General features: G+C 38.5%; 1 protein-coding gene across 1 annotated transcript in view; it reads right to left on the bottom strand.

Moving 5' to 3' along the window:
• ENTHD1 (ENTH domain containing 1) overlaps positions 1-23598 on the bottom strand; it is a 101162-nt gene that overhangs the window by 64394 nt on the left and 13170 nt on the right. Inside the window, exon 2 of the mRNA XM_055327816.1 lies at positions 17321-17563. Coding sequence (XP_055183791.1) covers positions 17321-17563 — 243 coding nt within the window. The remainder of the gene's footprint in view (positions 1-17320; positions 17564-23598) is intronic.

Raw genomic sequence — 23598 nt, 5'->3', positions numbered from 1 at the left:
AGTCACCTGATAATTTTTAGTAAAGGTTTTTTTTGATATTATTCCCAGTTGAGAAAGTCCATCATTCCTAAGGACTGTTTAACAAATCTTTTTCTAAGTGGGTTGTTTCCAAGTCTTGCTCTCAACAACACTGAAGACAGATCTAATCAACAGCTGACAAAAGATGAAAACAATTTTTATAATAAATTACTATATAATTCTGGAATACCTAAAAGGAATTCATAGAACTGACATTGTTATAATATAAAACCTTCTATTCCCACCTACGATTTTATGTGAACAAGTCTTCTCAGTATTTCCATCTATTAAAATGTAAAAAGAGAAACAGAATTTATGCTGAACCCTGCTTACTCTTCCAGCAATAAGTGATATTCATAGGTGGGTAAACAAACAGTTCCATGTATCTCATAGAAATATGTATTTCCTATAAAATTATATTCTTTATGTTTACTGAGTATTTATGAAAATTTGTAATACACTTATATAGTTTTGGTTTTGATCAATTGTGTGCTAAAATGATAAATCAATCTAGAAAGAATATTTTTCTCTTACTACTTAAAAGCCTCTGGTCCTAGAAAATGTAAAAAAAATAATTTCAATTTATATACAAAGTTGATGTAGAGAAGACTTTCAGGCATCAACATTCTATTAGGATGAAATCCTGCGAGGGATGTGGAATAGAAATACAACTTCAAGGAGAAAAGGGAATGACATAAAGCTTCCAATAGTTAAAGACTTCATGTGTTTTTTCCAAATGAATGGCGGAAGGTACCCATCACACGGTGTTGAGATTCCTTTAGATATGTTGAGAAGGCTCATGGAACTGTTTCATTTTGTTTTCTTTTGTCTTTAATGTCAATATTTTCAATTTTGTCCTTTGTAGTTACTTATGGTACAATTTCACATGTCAACTTAAAAATGCATTAGGAGGTATGTAATTTTTCAAAATCATTTTAGGGGCTATGCAAGAAAAATCGCTTGGAAACCAATGGTTTCAGACATGGTGGTCCTCACCTTCAGAAAGTTTACAGCCTGACTCGGGAGATAAGTCTGACATACAGAATTACGGGAAACAATTTGAGGAAAACAATACCATGCCAAACTTTCTTAAATTAATTAACTGAAGGAATAGACATTTTAAGGAGGAAAAAAAATCAGTGTGCATCAGAGTAATCAGAAAGTGTCTCAGATATGAAGTAAAATTCAAACGAGGCTTTGAAGGATGACTAGGATTCCTGTAAACATAGAATGAGAAACTATCCCAAGCAGAAAGAACTAGGTGGGCAAGAGGAGTATGATATTTGCCAAATTTACTGAAGAAAGAATAAGAACTTTGCAATTGCGGCTCTGAATTTTCATCTTCTTGTAACTTTACATGAAAATGAATAATTAAAAAAAAAGAAAATGAATAATTAAAATGAGCTTATTCGGAGCTGGAGATTTTATAATGAAAACTGGCAAACAGTAGTGGTTTGAAGCTTAGATTATCTATGTACTTTCATGTGATTCATTAGAAACTATATTATCACTCTCTGAGTATTCAGAAACAAAATTATCCTTGAAGTGATACGGACTTAGGTTTAGACATCATAAAGGTAGATTAATAACAATTGCAGGAAGTCAACATTGAAGTAAAGTGTGAGGAGAACTGAAGGATAGCAAGAACTGTGAAAGAAAAAAATACCTTAAATATTTAGACACACATTTTAGGTTAGAATAGCTACACTGTTCTAAACCTATATTAAATAATCTTCTAGGGGCAAGAAGGAAGGCAGTTAGAACATAGTGAGACTATGGGAAATTGAGAATTTTTTTTAGCACCAGCTCCAGCACTGGAAGTGAGGTGTGCTTAATTAAATTAGGCGATTACACAAGATTTATTTCTGGATTTTCACAAGCAAATGAAAGGAGAGAATACACATTTAGTTCCTTAGTGGAAATGAAGTCCCTTTGGTATCATAAGCTATTTATCAGTTGAGATGGTGAAGTCACAAGCCTGGAGGACTCGCGTGCGAATGTGAAACCCCAAAGGGAAAAAGTGAAGACGCTGAGGCAGTGATGCTATCAGGTCATTTGAAGATGAGAGGTTAGATACCAAAGCTTGGAGGTGCTGGGAGGAAACCATCCAGAGAGGCTGTAGATTTCTTTGAGCCTGTATCACTCAAATACTGCAGAGCAGAACTGACAGACCCTGTGATAATTCTTAGATGAGATATCAAACTGACATTCAAGCCATCAGATATTAACAAGGCAAGAACACACTTTGGAATTGAAATGCTGCACAAACTTAGTAAATTCCCAAATTGCTCCACTTATTATTTAGTATCTAATAAACGTTGTTATGTATCGACTGTGTCCTTTCAGGTGCAATGTAAGTAAATCAAGTCATTTACTTAACAGAAGCAGCTTTTTAAAAACAAAGAAAGAAACAAATGCATCCACCAAAGGAAATACTCAGTGGGCTAATGAATTGATAAGATATAGAAGTCTCAGTGATTATCTTTATATCTCAGTTTTGCAGAATCATGAGTTTGGAACCTTAACAACTTCTCTGTCTTGGAGCATAATTGCACCTAAGCACCTTCAAGCATCTCGTCCTAATTTCTTAAACTTCCATCTTCTAGTAATTTCAAACTTACAGAAAAATTGCTGCAAGAATCATACAAAGAACTAGTTCACCAATTCACTCTTCATCCAGGTTCACCAATTGTTAACGTTTTGCTCCATTTGCTTTATAATTCTCTTTCTTCATGGACATACATATATTGTGATATTCCTATATTTTAAACCTGAAGAAAAGCCATTGTCATAAGTTGGGCTCCCCAGGAAACAGATCCCAAGGCTCAAATTTGTTTTTGTTTTAAGATTATTTATTTATTTATTCATGAGACACACACACACACACACACACACAGAGAGAGAGAGAGAGAGAGAGAGAGAGAGAGAGAGAGAGAGAGAGGCAGAGACACAGGCAGAGGGAGAAGCAGGCTCCATGCAGGGAGCCTGATGTGGGACTCGATCCCGGGACTCCAGTATCACGCCCCGGGCGGAAGGCAGGTGCTTAGCCACTGAGCCTCCCAGGGATCCCCCAAGGCTCAAATTTGTGAGGGAGATTCATTAGGGGGTACTCTTTGTAACAGGACCCGTGAGGTGCTTAGAAGTCAGTTCTGGGCCAAGGGAGAAACCCATCTGTAATGTGGCCATGATACTGCTAGGAGCTGTGGAGCTGGGATGGCTCTTCACGGTTGTCCTGCTTTGAAGCAAGAGAACAGCCCAGCCACAACCATAGGTCACTGGATGTTGTATCCCTCAACATGGGGCTGTGACCCTGGGCAAAGAGGTTCTGGTCAACTGTTAGGAATTCCCAGAAAAAAAAAAAAAAAAAAAGGAATTCCCAGAAAAGGAGGGGGCTAGGTGGCTCAGAGGTTGAGCACCTGCTTTCAGCCTGGGTCATGATGCTGGACTCCTGGGATGGAGTCCCACATCAGGCTCTCTGCATGGAGCCTGCTTCTCCCTCTGCCTATGTCTCTGCCTCTCTCTCTGTGACTTTCATGAATAAATAAATAAATACCTAAAAAAAAAAAAAAAGAATTCCCAGAGAAGGATTGAGCTGAGACCCTCAACCTCCAACCCTCCCAGCAGCCAAGGGAATGGTGTCTTGATCTTGAAAAGGAGACTTGGGGGGCACCACAACATGCACTACAGATGTCACCCCTGTACTCCCATTTACTTGAGAAATGCTGTTGGAGGTAGAGTGTGAGTACTGTAAATCTTTTTTGAACGGTGAATTTTGAGATGAGTGGAGAAGAAAAGGTTTTTTTCGACAAAAACAGAAAAAGAATAAGAAAGCAGAGCTGTTTAAGCAATTTTAAAAATTAAATTTTAAATAGGTAGAGAAGAAAAAATGAGAAAGGACAAACTTCTATTGCAGGAGATCTTAGGGAGTTAAGGCAATTTTATTTCCGTGTTTTGCTAACAATAGCACACAAAGTTTGAGGCACTGCCAGTAGTTCTTACTTTAGAATAACAGAGAACAGGAAAATGCACAGACTGTGTTAAGTGCTCTGCCACAGAGACGAGGAGCATACAGCCACTACACAGGCAGGATTAAGTATTCAGGGGTTGGCTCCTAGGTTAAGACAGTACACTGAAATTGCCATCACCCAAAATTTGTTTGAAAAAAGTCAAAACTAATAAAATTACAAGAGCAATCTAACATGGAAACAGAACTTAAAAATTTTAAAAGGAAAAGGAAAATACCTGGTGGCCAAGGCAAGCATCCCCTGTTTCCCAAACATGATAGTGATGCATTGATAAGATTCTGAGATTTCTCATCACTATCCACATGTCTGAAAGAAGGGGAACAGACAAAAGCAGACAATGCTTTTCTCACTCCTTATGACCAAGAAAAGGTAGAAATAGACTAAGGGGGGGAAAAAAAAGAGGTGTACCAGATTGAGTAAATACAGGTGCCAACACTAACGGAAGTGAAAGCTACAGTTTCACACTGAATCGGGTGGATTATCTGAAGAGCATCTCCCTGCCCCACGGTGGCTGGACACATTCCCCAGCTAGAAAGAACGAGCAGGATCCTGTACAAAAGGCTCAGAGGACAGAGCAGAGTCCAGGTATTCTAAACAAGATCACATAATGGCCTAATGAAGGCTCCCATTTCTCACTGCTGCAGAAAAATGGATAAAATAACAAACAGCACACAAAGTCAACTTGGTGGCGCAAACAAACTGGTCTCAGACATGGTGGGAAGAGTGGAGAAATTACTAAGTGTATCTGAGCCAGTAACTGCCAAAGTTGATGCTGCTGTACCTACATCACCTTCTCTACTTCTTATGACAACTCTGCAATAGAAACCATATTATCCCCATCTTAAAGAAGATGAAATTGTGGCAAAAGCTTGCATGTCCAAGGGCACACAGTCCACACAGTCCGAGTCAAGATTCAAATCCAGTCAGAAAGGTGCCAGGACCTAAGCGCTTAACCCTTATTCCTAACTGCCTTCAAAATACACTGCCTAGTGAGAGCCGCTTAAGCATCAGTAAGATGGAAAGAGACCTGGCAACTAAACAAACATATTCCAGGGGGAAAAGAGGAAAAGAGGAGGAGGAAGGGTGGGAGAAGCAAGAGTGAGACGAAGATGGCATGCAAAAAATAGACTCCAAATGTACAAGAGAATGTACTTCAAGGAACAGAAGGACGTTCCTCACAATATGGCATTAGATGGTTTTAGAAGTTATTGTAAATTGTGTATTTTCATATATTTCATTTTAGAATTGTTGCTACTGTATAACAATACAAGGTTGAGCATTTTTTAAAAATGTTTCTTGGCCTTACATGTTTCCTTCTCTTTTTTTAGGAAATGCTTTCATTATCTCCTTCCTATTTTTCCGTTGGGCTTTCTCACTGGTTAGCAGAAATTCTTTATATATTCTGGATAATCCTTTGTCACTTACATATGTTAGAAATGTAACATATTTCTATGTTTTGTGACCGTCTTCTTCACTTATATGGTGTTTTTCAATGAAGAGATAATTCTTAAATTTAATATAGTTTTAGAAGTTTTCTATTGCTACCAAAAATTACAAGATATTTAATGGCTTAAAACAACTCCCGTTTATTATATTACAGTTTTATAGCTCAGCAGTCCAAGCAGGCTTGATTGGGTTCTCTGCTTTGGGTCTCACAAGGCCAAAATCAAGGTGTCAGCCAAGCTGGACTCTTCTCTGGAGACTCTGAGGAAAAATCCACTTCCAAGATCATTCAGGTTGTTGACAGAATTTGGCTTTCTTATGATTGTAGGACTGAAGTCCCCATTTCCTTGCTGGCTGGCAACCAGGGACCACTCTCAGCTTCTAGAAGTCACTTGCGTTCCTTATCACTCCATTTTCAAGCCAGTAAGGGTACAACAAATCCTTCTCACATGGTATCTGTGACTTCCTCTTCTGCCACCAGCTGGGGAAAATTCTACTTTTAAAGGGTGTGATTGGATTAAGCCCACCTGGATACTCCCTTTTAAAAAATTTTTGAATATTGAGTTCATTAAAACATTTAATTGAAAATGACTACAAAATGGTAGCATTTTATATCAGTAATCAAAGGATATCCATTATTTTATCATTTATGTATTTATTATTTATTATTTATTTAAAATCAATTAATTAACATATAGTGTATTATTAGTTTCAGAGGCAGAATTTAGTGATTTATCAGTTGCATATAATACCCAGTGCTCATTACATCAAGTGCTGTCCTTAATGCCCATCACCCAGTTACTCTGTCCCCTACCCACAGCCCCTCCAGTAACCCTATTTGTTTCCCGTAGTTAGGAGTCTCTTATGGTTTGTCTCCCTCTCTGTTTCATCTTATTTTATTTTTCCTTTCCTTCCCCTATGTTCATCTGTTTTGTTTCTTAAGTTCCACATACGAGTGAAATCATATTTGTCTTTGTCTCACTGATTTATTTCACTTAGCAGAATACCCTCTAGTTCCATCCACATCATTGCAAATGGCAAGATTTCATTCTTTTTTGATGGCTGTTTTGACATACAACATAACATAATCATGGGAATCATAATTCTTCCCACTCACAGGTTATGCTCACCTCTCAAAGGGGGGGGGATTACATAAAGACAACGGTCATTGGGGCTTATTCTCAGAATTCTGCCTCCCACAGGAGTCAAACTTAGAAAAGCTTTTTTAATAATTTGCATTTTGTTTAAGAAATCCTTCCCTATCCCAATGTAAGAAAGATATTCTTTATTTTCTTTTAAACATTTTAGTCTTTTTTTCTCCTTTAAATCCTTAATTCCTCTAGAATTTGTTTTTGTGCATGGTAGGAGGTAGAGACCTAATTTCACTTTTTTCAATATGAATAAGTAATTGCTCCTGCATTATTTATGAAGTAGTTCATCCTCTTCCCACCAATGTGGACCACCACATCTGTCATACTCTAAGATAACCTAGCTGCACAGGTCTCTTTGCTGAGCTCTACGGTTTGTTCCATTGGCCCCACACACCTATTCCTGCATCCATACCATGCTGCCATAATTACGATTGCTTTAGTTATGTCATCCAGATAAGAGAGCCCTCCACCACCTTATTCTTCTCCAGGAATGCTTTGGATATGCTTGACCTTTTGATTCTTCTAGATAAATTTGGGAACCAGCCCATCAAATTCAATTTTTAAAATCTGTTTTGGATTTTGATTATAATTGCACTAATCAGTGGTTCTCAACTGGGGGCAATTTTGGCCTTCGGGAAACATGTGACAATGTCTGCAGACATTTTTGGTTCTCACACCAGGAAGGAATGTATGCTAACAGCAACTGGCCTTACATGTTTCCTTCTCTTCTTTTAGGAAATGCTAAACACCCTATGCTGCACAGGACATCCCCCCCACGACAAAGAATTATCTGGCTTAAAATGTCAATAGGACCAAGCTTGAGGAAATCATCCATTAAATCTGCGCAATTTGGAGAGAATTGATACTTATATTTTTTAGTATTTCTACAAACATGAATATCTTTCCATTTATATAGATCTTTAATGTATTTAAGTGCTATAATTTTCAGAGTATAGATCTTGTACATCCTCTTTTTAAGATTTATCTCTGTGTCATGATTTTTTGCTATTATAAATGGTATTTTTTAAAATTATGTTTATTGTTGGGTGCTGATACATAAAAATATAACTTGACTTATATATTTTGATCTTTCAGTCAGCCATCTTGCTAAAAGCCTCTTTATTTCTAATATGTTTGTAGATCCTTTCAAGTTTTCTGTATGAAGATCCTATCATTTGCAAATACATTTTTCTTCCATTTTAATACTTATGCTTTTAATTTCTCTTATTTATTTTATTGTGATGGCTAGGGCCAGTGCAAAGCTGAACAGAAGCAAAAAGAATGGGAACATTTTTTTCTACCTGATTCTAAAGGAATACTTCCACATTTAAGTGTATGAAAAAATTTAATTTACATTTTAAGATTCAAACTTAATTACTTTTTTGCTAGAAAAAGTGGTCTGGGGATCCCTGGGTGGCGCAGTGGTTTGGCGCCTGCCTTTGGCCCAGGGCGCAATCCTGGAGACCCGGGATCGAGTCCCATGTCGGGCTCCCAGTGCATGGAGCCTGCTTCTCCCTCTGCCTATGTCTCTGCCTCTTTCTCTCTGTGTGTGACTATCATAAATAAAATTTTAAAAAAACGTTTTATTTACTTGATCTATCAATAATTGAGAGATTTTAAAATCATTACTATAATGGGATATGTTTCAGTTACTTTCTGTAGTTCTACCATTTTTTGCTCTGTATTACTTTGGAGTTATTTTACTGAGTATACTCACATTTAGAAATGTTGTATCTTCCTAGGGATTGAAGCCTGTTATCATTGTCCTTAACAATGCTTTTGGCTTTAAATTGTACTTTGTCTGATATTAATATAATTATACCACCCTTCTTTAACTAGTATATGTCTGGTTTATCTTTTTCCATTCATTTGCTTTTAACCTTTACGTGGACTTATGTGGGCAGCATATATCCAGACTTCTTTTTCTCGAATTTGATAATCTCTGCCTTTTAACAGATGAGTTTAATCCATTGATATTTATCATGATTATTAATATATTTGGACTGATTTCTACGATTTTGCCTTTTTTATTTCCATCTCTCCCACTTTATGCTTCTTCCTTTTTATAAACCTTTATTTTCTCATTCTATTATTTTCACTACTTTGGAATTTATTCACGCTACTTCTCTTCTTTTGGTGTTAACTCAAGTTTATCATGCATATTTACCTTTAACAGTTAAGGGTCAAATAATATCCTTACCCTTCTCTCAAAGTATCAAGGATCTTAGAACACTTAATTCTATAGACTCATTTCCAATTTACATACCATGGCCACCCACTATTTTAAGTTGTCTGTTTTTCAAACTCAGAAGTTAGACATTAGGGCAGCCCAGGTGGCTCAGCGGTTTGGCGCCGCCTTCAGCCCAGAGCGTGATCCTGGAGACCCTGGATTGAGTCCCGCATTGGGCTTCCTGCATGGAGCCTGCTTCTTCCTCTGCCTGTGTCTCTGCCTCTCTGCGTGTCTCTGTCTCTAATAAATAATAAATAAAATCTTAAAAAAAAAAGTTAGACATTACTATTTTACACTGAGAGTGTTTATTTTATATACAAGTTCATTACTTGATAGTCACTCCCTCTTGCATTTCAAAGCATTCTTCTGGAATAATTTTCTTTTTGAAGTATATCCTTTAGTGAAGATCTCTTGGTGGTAGGCTCTTGGGTTTTTTATTTATCTGTAAGTGACTATTTCACCCTTATCTCTGAATGACAGTTTTGCTGGGTACATAATCACAGGCTGTTATTTTCTCTCAGCACTTTGAAAATGCTGTATCACTGTCATCTGGCCTCCACTGTAGCTGAAGAGGAGAGGTCACTGGCAGAGTAACTGTCATTCCCCTGCAGATGTGTCCTCTATGTCTTACACTGTTTTCGTGTTTTCCTTTTCCTTTGGACAGATCTTCTAGTTCACTAAATTAAGTTTTTGATTTCAATAGTTTTTCTCATTTCTGTAAGTTTCCATTTTTCAAATTCATACATGCATGCCTAATAATCTTTTTTTTTAAGTAAAACAGTTTTAATTTTTAGAGTTTGGTTTGGCCCAATGAGCCAGGCTATGACAGATATAACTGACATTTGAATAACTGGATTAATTTAGAGAAGGATAAATCCAGTTTTGACGCTTTTGCTTGTGTGTATGTCTTTTTAGTTTAAGACTTTATTTTTCAGAGCAGCTTTAGGTTTACAACAAAACTGAAAGGGACATACAGAGGTTTTCCATACACCTCGTCCTGACACATGCAGAGCCTCCCCATATCAACCTTTACTTATTTAGATATTTAAATGCATGGCTATTCTACATCAGGTATCTTGACCTTCCTGCCATCTACTGTCTTTAGGGGGCTAAATATATTCTTTGCATTTTTTCCAGGGTTGGTGATATGGATTGTGAGCTCATTGCCTGATTTTAATTGGTGGGAAATCCTATGGACCTAACTTGTGAACTGAGCTTTATTCTTGCAGAGAAAATTCAGCTCCACGTTGAATGTCTGGGTTCAGCAGAGCAAACCCAGGCTTTCTTTCCCAATGCTTACCTATTTTCTTACCCAAAACCATTTTCTTACCTATTGATGAGGGCCCTTAAACAACTCAGCTTCCACAGGCACCAGCTCCAAGTCACTCAGGCCCCAGCTCATATATCCTGTTATTTAATTTGATTAATTTATTTAAATTTTTGGAAGGCAAGATCTTTGGAGACTTCCCATAACCCTAGTGAAGCTAGAAATATTGCACTGGTTTGGTTACTATGCAATAAATGGGCTTCTTGGAGCTCCTAGTAAGTCTTATCACTAGAAGTAGACCTAAAATATTTTTTAGTGTAAAAAAAAATGCATGTAGTACAATTGTTTTTATAAAAGTAAGTTCTCTCTAGTTACCCATTTTCTGTGTGTGTGTGTGTGTGTGTGTGTGTGTATACAGAAAGATGCCTAGAATCTATGCTCATCTGATATGAATTATGGCTATTTCTGAGTGACAGGATTGGAAGTGATTGATTCTCCAGGGTTTTTGGGCCTGTACTGTTTTTACCAGAATAGAGTGATTTTTTTTTCCGAAACAAAAATAAAAGAAACAGGGTGCCTGGCTGGCTCAGTTTGTAAAGTGTGTGACTCTTGACCTCGGGGTTGTGAGTTTGAGCCCCACATTGGATGTAGAGATTACTTAAAAATAAAAAATAAAAAAAAATTAAAATTAAAATAAAAATTAAAAAAATAAAATAAAATAAAAAATTAAAAAAAAAAAGGAAGAAAAAGACCAGACTGGAAGTGAATATTCTAAGATGTTAATGGCAGTTGGTTTAGGGTAATAGAGATCAAAGTTACCGTTATTTTCTTTATTGTACTTTTAAGTTGAAAAAAACCACTGCTTGATACTCACCAGTGCAAATGTTTTAGTAGGAACTGCCTTTGTACTATAAGCCCTGCCATCCAGACTGTGTGACACAGCAACCAAATATGACTCCACATCAACTGTCAGCACAAGGTTCACAGTAGAATTAACATTAACACTGGTGTTTGTGCTTATATAAAGCATGACAAGTACTTTAAAGTTTTACTTTTGGTCCAACAGGAAACTTACATGATTTTTAGGAAAATATTTCCCTGATACAGAGTGCTACTACAGTTAACACAGACCAGAGTAATCCTTCTCTAACATAAGTAAAGTTCTATTGCAAAGAATAATACCACTAAAGAGCTCTTTATGGAGGATCAGATGACCAACTGAGATAATGCTTTGTTGGTCTGGTTGCAAGCAATGTCTCTGGTGATAGCTTTTATAATTATCACCTCTAAGGAAAGGGTGTGATGCTGACGCTTACAGCTCGAAAAAGCTGAGTTGTAACTGTGTACATATAGTTTTCTGTATGTATTTCATATGTACTTCTGCTCTCTTGGAGGTTATATCTAGTGATGGCTTTCAGTCTGCTTTAAAAAAAGATGTTCAAAAAGAGTTTTGGTGAATGACAGCATCATTGAAATGAATTTGTAGTAAGAGTACATTAAGCGACAATGATCATTCAGTCCCTCTCGTCCTGCAAACAACAAAATTACCTCAACAAAAACCTTCCAAGCTATCTACCACAATTAAAACTTGGGGAAAACATCTAGGAATAGGGGGAAAAAAAGGAGTAGAGGTAGTAATATGTGTTGAACACCTTCTCCAAAGTACTTTGTTCCCTTTGCTAAATTACCACAAAGAAGCTAGCACAGCTGTTTCAGCTCTAGATCCTAAAGCCTGGGAATCAGATTTTTAGCAATGCATTCAACTTTACATTTCAATATAACTAAATAATTTAGAGATGTCTTTAAATACCTCCTGAAGGAAATGCACCTGTGTGATACCATCACTAGCCTCTCTGAAATATTAGTTGTTTTCAATTTCTCTTTCTTCTCCAATATATCATCTACTTAGTCCATTTCCTCTCTATATCTTTACACATTACCTTTCCCTCATTTCAATAACCCTAGAGCAAGATGCTGGATTGAAACTACTGTCTCTCACAGAGCTTCCTTCCAATTCGTATTGCCTTCATTTCTACACAAAGCAGTAAGAGTTATCTTCCACCAACAGCTGCTTTCAGTAATAAGAAAACTAAGTTCTGTGACTAAGCTAAACATCCCTTCTGTTCACTGAGGCCTACAGTGGTTCCTAGTTGCTAGTGGTATTGAAGTGAAATCTCCAAAGACTGTTTCATTACATCTTTTATGAACTCTCAATGACCTGTCCACATTTTTCCACATATTCAAATTTATATTCTCTATGCCATTGAATCTGACCACCATGCATTAACATGATTAATTTGTTTCTTGTTTGTATTCTTTATCACTACAGTAGGAACTATCTACTCTCCCCTATATTTATTATCTCCTTCTTCCTTAACAATAGATCTTCTAACTTTAATCTGGGCACACAGCTGTCCAGGGTAAAGACTACGTTTTTCAGCCTCTCTTGCAGCTAGGAGTGTCAAGTGACTAGATGCTAAACAACAACATGTAAGCCAAAATATTATGAGCAACTTCAATAAGGGTCCTTAAGAGGAAGAGTATTCATATTTTCTTTCTAAAAAATTTACTTAGTTGAGGGATGCCTGGGTGGCTCAGCAGTTGAGACACCCAGTGTCTGCCTTCGGCTCAGGGCATGATCCTGGGATCCTGGATCGAGTCCTACATTGGGCTCCCTGCATGGAGTCTGCTTCTCCCACTGCCTGTGTCTCTGCCTCTCTCTCTGTGTGTCTCTCAGGAATAAATAAATAAATCTTTTCTTTAAAAAAGATTTATTTAGTTGAGAGAGAAGGGGAGAGAGCATACAAGTGGGAGGTGAGGGGGGTGCGTGCAGAGGGAGAGAGAGAAGCAAACATCCCACTAAACAGGGAGCCTGACTTAGGGCTCAATCCCAAAGTCCCAAGACCTGAGCTGAAGGAAGATGCTTAACTGACTGAGCCACCCAGTTGCTCCTAGAATATTCATATTTTCAAGCTCTCCTCCTTCATACTGGCTGGAATGCAGATGTGATGGCTGGAGCTCAAACAGCTATCTTGGCTCATGAAGTGGAAGTTACATGCTGAGTCTGGTGATGAGACAGAAAGACCCCTGGGGTCCTTGACTTTATGAAGGGCCATATCAGTCTTAAAATATCTAGTTCTGGATTATTTTTAGAAGAGAGAAAAAAATACTATTATGTTTAAGCTGTGAACATTTTTGTGGCCTCTTCTTTATCACTCCTGGGAACACGTAATTCTAATTGATCCACCTATCTCCAAGTTTTCATTTGCTACTTCTGTCCTACTAAGAATGCTCCACCAATTTATTTTTCTATTTCGCTCAGTACCCTCCCACACAAAATTGTCAGGTTTCTTTCTTCCTTTAAAATATAGCTCCTGTGGTGTATTTCCTGGGGGGTCAGTTAAGCATCCAACTCTCCGTTTCAGCTCAGGTCATGATCTCAGGGGTCGTGTGCTCTGCGCTCAGCAGGAAGTGTGCTTAAAGATCCTCTCCCTGGGATCCCTGGGTGGCGCACCGGTTTGGCGCCTGCCTTTGGCCCAGGGCGCGATCCTGGAGACCCCGGATCGAATCCCACATCGGGCTCCCGGTGCATGGAGCCTGCTTCTCCCTCTGCCTATGTCTCTGCCTCTCTCTCTCTCACTGTGTGCCTATCATAAATAAATAGATAAATAAATAAATAATTAAAAAAAAAAAGATCCTCTCCCTTTGCCCCTCCCCTAATGTGCACAGTCGCACTCTCTCTCTGAAATAAATAAATAGATAAATACAGCTTCAGATTCAAATGCCTATGTGGAAACAGTATTGCTAAGCTTAATCCAATTACTCTTTTTTGGTTTTTTGTTTTAAAGATTTTATTTACTTATTCATGAGAGACACACACACAGAGAGGCAGAGACACAGGCAGAGAGAGAAGCAGGCTCCATGCAGGGAGCCTGATATGGGACTCAATCCCGAGACTCCAGGATCACGCCCTGGGCCGAAGGCAGGCACTTAACTGCCGAGCCACCCAGCCATCCCCAATTACTCTTTTTTGAACGCAAACACACACATACATCTATCTACGATGTATATGTGTATATATACATAGATGATAAATGGAATTTTTAAATAATTTAACAGATTTTTAACAAATTTACTAAGTTTTTACATCCAAACATTCACTATTTGCCATCATTCACCAAAATTCTTTTTGAACATCTTTTTTTTTTTTAAACGGACTGAAAGCCATCACTAGATGTAACTTCCAAGACAGCACAAATACACCCAATTTGCTTACCAGTCCAAGAACAGCGCCTGGCATATTGTAAGTACTCAATACATGTTTGTGATATGAAAAAAAAATTAACTGTAGCAAAACTTCATTTGAAGGTAGACTGACTTTTTAAAAATAGTCAAAAGTCATTCCAAGCTCAGTTTAGTGAATAAGATGTGTCATAAAGCTAGAGAATATCATTTGGGTTAAAAAAAAAAAGCAGTGACTATAAAGCAATAAACCTGATCTCCTTGTATGAATCATAAAAATGGCTCAGAGTTGAGCTTCTTTCTGTGGCAATTTAAAGATTCATTTCCTAAGCTTACAGTTAAGTACGCCAAGCTTGCTCCAGTTTCAGAATGTTTGCACCTGCTGTTCCCTTTGCCTGGATCACCCCCGATATACATGGATAGTCCCTTCACTTCATTTGGGTCTCTGTCTAAATAGCCACCTCTTCCAAAGGTCTTTCCTTACTCCCTGACCTAAGGTAAAGTCACCCTTGTCACTTTCTGTGCCCTAATACTGCTTTCCTTTTTTTTTTTTTTTAAGATTTTATTTATTTATTCATGAGAGACACTGGGCGGGGGCAGAGACACAGACAGAGGGAGAAGCAGGCTCCACATAGGGAGCCCAACACAGGACTCGATCCCAGGACTCCAGGATCATGCCCTGGGCCAAAGGTGGGTGCTAAACTGCTGAGCCACCCAGGGATCCCCCTGCTTTCCTTTTCTTTATAGGACTTGTCACTGACATAACATTTTATATCTATTTTGTTTATGTGTGATTAGTATCTGTCTCTGTCACTAGAATATTTGCTGTCTCTGTCACTAGAATATATGATGAAAGGGACTATGTTTTACTCACTGCTATAGCTCCAAATTTCTGCTTGATATCTAAATTTCAAAACAATCCATTAACAGATGTTTACAATGAAAGAGCAAGGAAGAGAAAAAAGGAATGGAGAGAGAACAAGAAAGGCAAGAGAGAAGTAGTGAAAGGGGTGAAGAAACTCTGGGCAAGTCGGTGATTTTACTCTGTAACTCCATTTTTGTATTAGTTTGAGTTGAAGGCTTCTGTGAGAAAATTTCAGACTGTCTCTTTTCTCTCCTGGAGATTTATTTCTAAATAAAATGGCTACCAGAAAGAAAGAGGTCCCACTCCACTTAGAAGCATGTGGATGGCATTTACTGTCTTTTACCATCTTTCCATCTCCCTAGTCCACACAAACACAAACTGAGTGAACATTCGAGAACTCCTGAGTCAGAGAAGTACTTTAGTGATTTTTAGCAAGATTCCTCTGTGTTGGTATTACTATTAACATTCTTAATTTCTATACATAACTGACATTTGGAACATCTGTTCATTGAATACCTGCAGCTCTTTCAGGCTCCTGTTTAATAGAGTTACATGATAAAGCTAGGCGGCAAGCCTCTGAAAATACTTTTAACTCTGTCACTTCTGCTGTGTCTCTCACAGCATAAAGTTTAGCTCCTTTCAAGGCACAGTAATTCAAGTCACATTTCTTTAATGATTTTCCTTCCTCAGACCATTCCTTACACAAAACTTACCAACAGGGTTTGTACTGGAGAAGATAGAGCACAATGACATTCCTTCATGTTTTGGCAAATTTACTAGAAAAGGTAATTTGTTTCTTTTTTTTTTTAAGATTTTTTTTAAAATTTTTTTATTTATTTATGATAGTCACAGAGAGAGAAAGAGAGAGAGGCAGAGACACAGGCAGAGGGAGAAGCAGGCTCCATGCACTGGGAGCCTGATGTGGGATTTGATCCCGGGTCTCCAGGATCGTGCCCTGGGCCAAAGGCAGGCGCCAAACCGCTGCGCCACCCAGGGATCCCTTTTTTTAAGATTTTATTTATTTATTCATGAGAGACACACACAGAGAGAGGCAGAGACACAGGCAGAAGGAGAAGCAGGCCCCATGCAGGGAGCCTGAAGTGGAACTCGATCCCAGGGCCCTGGGATCACACCTGAGCCAAAGGCAGACGCTAAACTGCTGAGCCACCCAAGTGTCCCAATAATTGTGTTTTCCTGCTGATTTCTATAACATTACAAAGAAAACCTTTATTTTTTTTTAAGATTTTTTTAAAATTTATTCATTCATGATGGGGGGGAGGGCAGGCACAGACACAGGCAGAGGCAGAAGCAGGCTCCACACCCGGAGCCCCAACACGGAACTCAATCCCGGAACTCCAGGATGGTGCCCCGGGCCAAAGGCAGGCGCCAAACCTCAAAGTCACCCAGGGATCCCCAAGAAAGCCTTTTTTAAAAAAGTTCATTCTGCATTTAAAATCTTTGGCGAAGGAAAAAGTTCTATGATAGAAGACACTGTTGTCCTGTAGGAGTTTGAGAGACTTTCAGAATTCTGAGACACATTTAAGAAATGTGTAGGATCAAACAGCACAAAACGCATAGATGCCCAGACCCTGAGGCTCACATTCCAGTTATGATGAAAATCTTACCATGAATCACAATGCCAAATAAGTAGTCACTACTTTAATACCATTTGAGCTCAAAACTCTCATTTTATTTGAAACCCAAAAAAATTGCATTCAGAAAACAGTCGTAATATTTTCTACTATTACTCATCTTTGTTTTGTACAGAATGAGGCCTAATATAGTACCAATAGCACTAATATAGCATTAATACTTCAGTATTAAAATCTAATGTTTTGAGGCACCTGGGTAGCTCAGCAGTTGAGTGTCTGTCTTTGGCTCAGGTTGTGATCCCGGGATCAAGTCCCTGCAAGGACCTGCAAGGACCCTGCTTCTCTCTCTGCCTATGTCTCTGCCTTTCTCTCTGTGTTCCTCATGAATAAATAAATAAGTAAAATGTTAAAAAAAAAAACCCTAATGTTTATATTTTTTCATTGTTCTTAAATGATACCATTGTAGGCTGACGCTCATTATACATACTTTTATTATGTAGCCTTGCAACCTTAAGAAGCTTACGTTTCTTCTCTGAAGCAGAAATTTCTGGTGTGTGGGCAGAAGCACATGCTGTTGGTGAGTTAGCTGTACCAGGTAATCTTTTAGGAAATGTCATAGAGTAGGAGGTACGCCGTCTTGTCCGACATGCTACTTCCCTCTCTCTATGCAGCAACTGTTCATCCATCAGCAACGTTATGACTTGCTTAGACTTTTCCCGGATATAATAACCTGAAAAATACATTGGATTTGTGTAGGTAAGAAAATGTTCATTAAAGCTACAATTAACTTTTATTCTAAAGAAAATTAGGAAAAAAAACATAAGCAATGTAAGCAAAGAGAAAAAATAGGGAAACCGGTTTCATTAGAATTGTCAATAAGCTCTCCTTTTCTTATAATTTGAGAAGTAAATAAATGTATGATGAAATCGTATCACATATTTCCTTTTAAAAGTAATACATACATTGCAATAAATCAAACAATATAGGCATAAAAGAAGAAAAATGAAATTAGATCTAGATGTACGACCATGACATATAACTAAAGATTTAAAATAATATGCATGGTATGATTTAAATCGGTAAAGCACAGAGGAAAATCAATCATTATATATGAATACAGGAGAGATAAGTAGATAGAGAAATACATGAGTGGATACAAGGATGGATGGATGGGCAGGAAGATGGTCTGCTGTGCTCTCACAAAATTGTTAATATCTCTTACCTTAAAGGGGTACAATTGCGGTGGGACAAGAATGGGGGGGGACTGGATTTTCTTTGACATAACATCTTATCAAAACAACTTGATGCCATTAATAGAGTGCCAGAGCACAGTCTAAGACCAGAATCCTAATGAAGATGCTCTCCTTAATCATCTGTGTGACTCTGATATGTTAGGTGATCTGTCTGGCCTTGAGTTTTCTATGTAAAAACCAGTAGAAGCATATCTGTTCAGTGTAATTCACAGATATAAAAATATACTCATTCAAATATATAGTATTATTACTATTCTCAATCCCCTCCCCATGAGAAATGATAAAGGAAACCCACTTCCCTCTCCATAGCTTGGGACCAACTCATATTATAACATCTCATGTCTTCCCAAGCCTTCTTCCAGAAGTAAACTGAAAAGTCCCTAAAAGATGCACTACAATGTTCACTCTGGGCTCTAAGCATGATGAATTAAAGTGGTAATATATCCAACTATAATTTACAAGTAGTAGAAGTAATGAGAAATGGTCAAATGTAGGGTGCATTTAGATGAAAGAAGCTATTATGTTCCCTGCAGTCGTTTCATTAAGGACTGTTACGGATGGTGTCAGAAACCTTTGTTCAAGTTGCCATCTTTCCCAGGATTATTTTATCTACTCTTAATCTCATTTCTTAGTCACTTCCTCCTTCCAAACTTCTTTTATAACTGCTGTGAACCGTATCATTCTTAACACCCTTAGTTTCCTATGAGTAATTTGTAGTCTGTAAACAAAAAATCCCGCAGTGTTTTGGGTTACCACTTTGTGTTGCCTGATAGAAGTCTGCTGTGACTGTCAGCCTTTGGGGACAACATGCCAGACAATCCTTTCCCCTGGAAAACTGCCATAGCTCAGTTTGGAAGAAAGGGTGAAAGACTTGTTTTTCCATTTCTAACTTCATAAAGACTCATCTCCTTCCACTTGCACTCTCTCCCTCTACCCTGGCGACCCTGACTGCCTTATTCTGCAATCACACCAGGCTATCTATCTCCTTCAAGCTGTGTGCTAGCTGTTGCTTCTGCCAGGGACTCTGCATGGATAGGTCCCTAATTCATTCAAAAGTATCTACTCAAATGTCACCACCTCAGAGAAGCCTTCCTTCTGCCACCCTCTCTAAAATAGCCCTATTCCCATCACTCTCTCTTTCATTACCTATTTTGTCACTACCCGATACTGTTATACACACAAACACACACGTTTACTTGTTTACTGTTTCTTTTATCTATGATACAAACTCCATGGGGGCAGAGAACCTCATTCACCCAGTACCTTTAGTGTCTAGAAGAATGATTGTACATAGGAGATACTCAATAAATATTTACTGAGTAAATGAGTAGATAAAGGAGCAAATTACCAAAAAGTTTCAATTTCCTCCTTGACATAGTGCAAATGGAACCACATGTATAAGATACTGAGTGCCAATTTACAATGCAGCTGCCTGAGAAAGTTGCTTGGCCTGAAAGTTTCTTGCAACACCCTTAATTACAAAAGGTCAGAACTAGAAGTTATGGGACAGATGTGGATTATTTTACTTGGAGTCTGCATGAATTGGTGGCACTTGAAAGCAGCTACAAAAGTTCAAAGGTCCATGCAGGTACATCAAGCAGAAAGCCAACCACAATGATGAAGCACTTCTCCCTGAAACATCAGGGCTCTTCCCTGAGGGAGCAGTTGATAGCATCCGGAATGTCAAGCCCAGTGGTTTACTTCTTACTTGAGGCTGCCCACTACCCTGGCTACCTCCCTGCCACCCTCAAGATGCTGGAGAGTAGAAACCTGGCTGTTCTAAAGCACTGAAGTTGAAAGTGAAAAAAAATCTATGAGTCCAATAAACCTGCTTCCAGGATGAGTTAAATAATAATAGTACTAACAAGATGGCATCTCCTCACTGCTAAGTAATATGTTTCTGAAAGGAAAGGAGGGATGCAGTACTAAAACAGAATTGTACTGGAATAGAACACATATAGGAACCAACCACTTTGTGTCTAAAAGAGAAAAGGAGGGGAGGGGAAGAAGATGGGATGGAGGGAGAAAGAGAGACAAAGGGAGGGAGAAAACATGGATTCTCTGAAATGAGAAATCAAGCTACGAAACAGATCAATACCCAAAGGTACATCAAGATGTAAAGCTCATTATTAAGATGAAGAATAAAGTCAAAACAAAGCTATATTCTGTTTTGGGGCGCCTGGGTGGCTTGGTCAATTAAATGTCTGTCTCTAGCTCAGGCTATGATCCCAGGACCCTGGGATTGAGCCCTGAGTCAGACTCCCTGCTCACTGGAGAGTCTGCTTCTTCCTCTCCCTTTGCCCCTCCCCTTCATTCATTCTCTCTCTAATAAATAAATATATTTTTTAAAAAGCTATATTATTTTAATTAGGAATCTTTGGGTTCTTTTTTTTTTTTTTTTTTTTTTGAATCTTTGGGTTCTAAGTGACAGAAACTCAAACTGAACTGGCCATGAAAAAACCAGGGGTTATGACTGGGCCTCAGGTAAAAACGAGGAAGAGACTGGAGAACTACTAGGACTCCTCTTCCCTCTCCCATCCCTTCTTCCCTCTGGAAGAGGCGTGTAATGCCTTCATTTTCTCAAACCCTTACATATTGGCTTCGTCCATCTGAATGTGGACATGGCCACAGATACCTCCAGGTTCATGCCTCACACTCTACCACCTGAGAAGCCTCCCTCTTCCTTCATTCAAACTGGAAAAATCCAAGAGAATGACTCAGTTTAGCCCAACTTGAAAGTCACATGCCCATCCCCTTGGCCAGAGCAGGAGATACTCCCATTGGCAACACCCATCAGAAAGGCACAGTGAAGTAAGGAGAGAGTCAACAGGATAGAAAAATGAACAAACAGAAAGCCAACTGGAGGAGGCTTCTCAAACTCAAGCAAAGGACATACAAATCACTAGAGCAACTATGCACCAGACCAATACCCAGAGATACTCACTTATGCACCTAGGCAATTATCTGATCATTTCTTAAACACTTAAGTTTCAGGAATTGTTCTAGAAGCACAAGTGAGAAAAAAAATGACAAGATTCCTAAACAAGATAATTTTAGATAAAAATAAATGCTCTAAAGGAAATAAAGAACAGTGAGGTGCTAAACATCAAGTTGTGGTGCAGTGAAGTCAAGTCATATCTCTGTGCATTTTGAGCAGCCAGAAAAAACCAGCCCTGCAGACATTCAGGCAGAGGGAGCAGCTCTGACTTCACTTCTTTAGGAAGCCCTCTGTTGAGAGATAGCAAGACCCTCCCAGCTCGCTCTACACATCCTTGGTCAAGCCTGGTTTCCAGTCTCATGCACCTGCACTTGTCTCTTACTGCACTTCCACAGGTTGTAATTGCTTATTTATTTGATAAATGTCTTTTTCCCTCCATTACAGCCAGAAGTATGCCTGTGTGCTTAAGAGATACTTCAGAAATGTCTGTTCAATAAATGAAGGAACATTCTGAGGGAAAATGTCCCAAATGCAGGGGAGGAGTCTCTGTAAACACACAAATGAGCATCATGTAAAAGGATTTAGAAATATGATAAATTCAAAAAAAATTAAAATAAAATAAAAAATAAATATGATAAATTCAAAGATGTTGGGCAGTGAAATGCACCAGAAACAAAGACATACATCGGACTTCTAGAAAAACATGTATTAGGCTTCAGACAGTGGTCATAAAACATCTTAACACCACTCCCCCCATACCTGACCTACTAACCAACCCAAATTTACTCTTCTTCCGATATTCCTTTCTCAGTGAATTTTATATCCATTCACCACCACCCCCAAAACTCAATAACCCAGGCCTCTTGTTAGTGTCAAATCCATCCTCTCGTCTCCATCCCCCAGTTCAGGCCCCACTCGTTTCTTGCCTGTGGTGTTCTGTTTATTTACTTATCTCAAGTCTCTCTTGCCTTCTATCCTCCACAATGTCTCCAGGGGTGGGTGATGGAAGTGGGGTAGGAAGGGAGGGGAGAAGTATCCCCAACAGTGTTATTTTCAAGTTAAAAAACCCTCAGTCAAGTTGACACCGTAAGTTCATGCTTCAAAGTACCCCTCTCCAAATATACAGCAATAATAGACATCAGCAGTCTCAAAAACAGGATAAAAACCTCCACAAACCATAAATATAAGAGAAATGAAAAGGCAATGAGCCAGGCTGAAGCTACAGGGCTGCTGGGTTCTTGATCTTGCAGCCAGGAGTTCAGCTCCTCAGGTGTTAGGGAGCCAGAGCTGATCTCACTCTTTGATGCTAGGGGGTATCTGTGTTTGAGAGAGGGCTGGGAAGAAAAGAAAAAGAAGAGGGGAAAAACCCAGCTGCTTCCTGGGCTGTCACTTATTTGTAGCTGTGGGTCTAGAAGCTAGAAGACACATGTGCAGCCTTAAGGCTGGGAACTAAACCTAAGGCAGGCAAGGCTCCTGCCACCTCAGTGGCTGCATGTAAGACACCTTAGTTCTATCACAGGGCATGGCTGCCTTTCTAAGGGCTGTACTGGAGGCTCTAAGGGAGCTGGGTGGCATGAACTGAAAACCAACATCAAGGGGTGAACATGGATAGTGGAGGAAGAACCTCCCAGTCAAAATAAGACAGAAAACTAAAATTCCAAAATAGTTTTTAAAAAAAATCTCATGTTTAAGAAAGATGGCTGATAAAAACAGCAATCAAAATGCAAATACACTGCAAGGGAAATCAGTGTTCTATAGGATTCTGTAAGATCTTCTATAAATCAATATTCTATATTGTTAGAGGATTTTAAAACACTAAACAAAGATTTTTATTTTTATGTATGTATTTATGATTCATTGATTTGAGAGAGAGAGAGAGCACGTGCACGTGTGAAGGGGGGTGCAGAGGGAGAAGGAGAGACAGACTCCCAACCAGTGCCAGGCCCAGCGTGAGCCAGGTGTGAGTCTTTATCTCATGACCCTGAGATCATGATGTGAACTGAAATCAAGAGGTGGATGCTTAACCACCTGAGCCACCCAGGCACGCCCTAAACAAAGATTTTTAAGTAATACAATTAAGAGAGATTAATACAGGAATCATAACCACAGCAAGAAATTTGAGATTATGAAACAAAAATAGGCAGAAATGAAACAAAAACATTGGATATGAAAAGAGCCGATTAAAAATCCTAGAAATGAAAACTATACTCAGTAGAATTAAAAAGAAAAAAACCCTCAACATCCAAAAACTCCAAAATCTAACAGCTGAAGAGGTAATTGAAGAATAGTATTAAGGAATTCTTCCAAAATATAGCACAGAGTGGCAGTAAGATTAAAAAGATTAATTAAAAGTCATAAACAACAGATTGTTCAAGGCCCAGTATTCACTTAGTTTCAAAAGAAGAAAATTATGGTAATCACAAAAAAGCAATATTCAGAGCAAAAAGGGCTGAGAATTTCACAGAAAATACATGAATCCTCACATCAAAAATGATCTTCAAAGACTAAGCAGGATAAATAAAAATAATCCTATATGTAGAAATCTTGTAGAAAGACAGAACATTTAGGATAATG

Source organism: Nyctereutes procyonoides, unplaced genomic scaffold (genome assembly GCF_905146905.1).
Source record: "Nyctereutes procyonoides isolate TBG_1078 unplaced genomic scaffold, NYPRO_anot_genome, whole genome shotgun sequence".
Taxonomy (NCBI): Eukaryota; Metazoa; Chordata; class Mammalia; order Carnivora; family Canidae; genus Nyctereutes; species Nyctereutes procyonoides.
The sequence above is the reverse complement of the archived record's forward strand: the minus strand, read 5'-3'. Positions and strand labels throughout refer to the sequence as shown.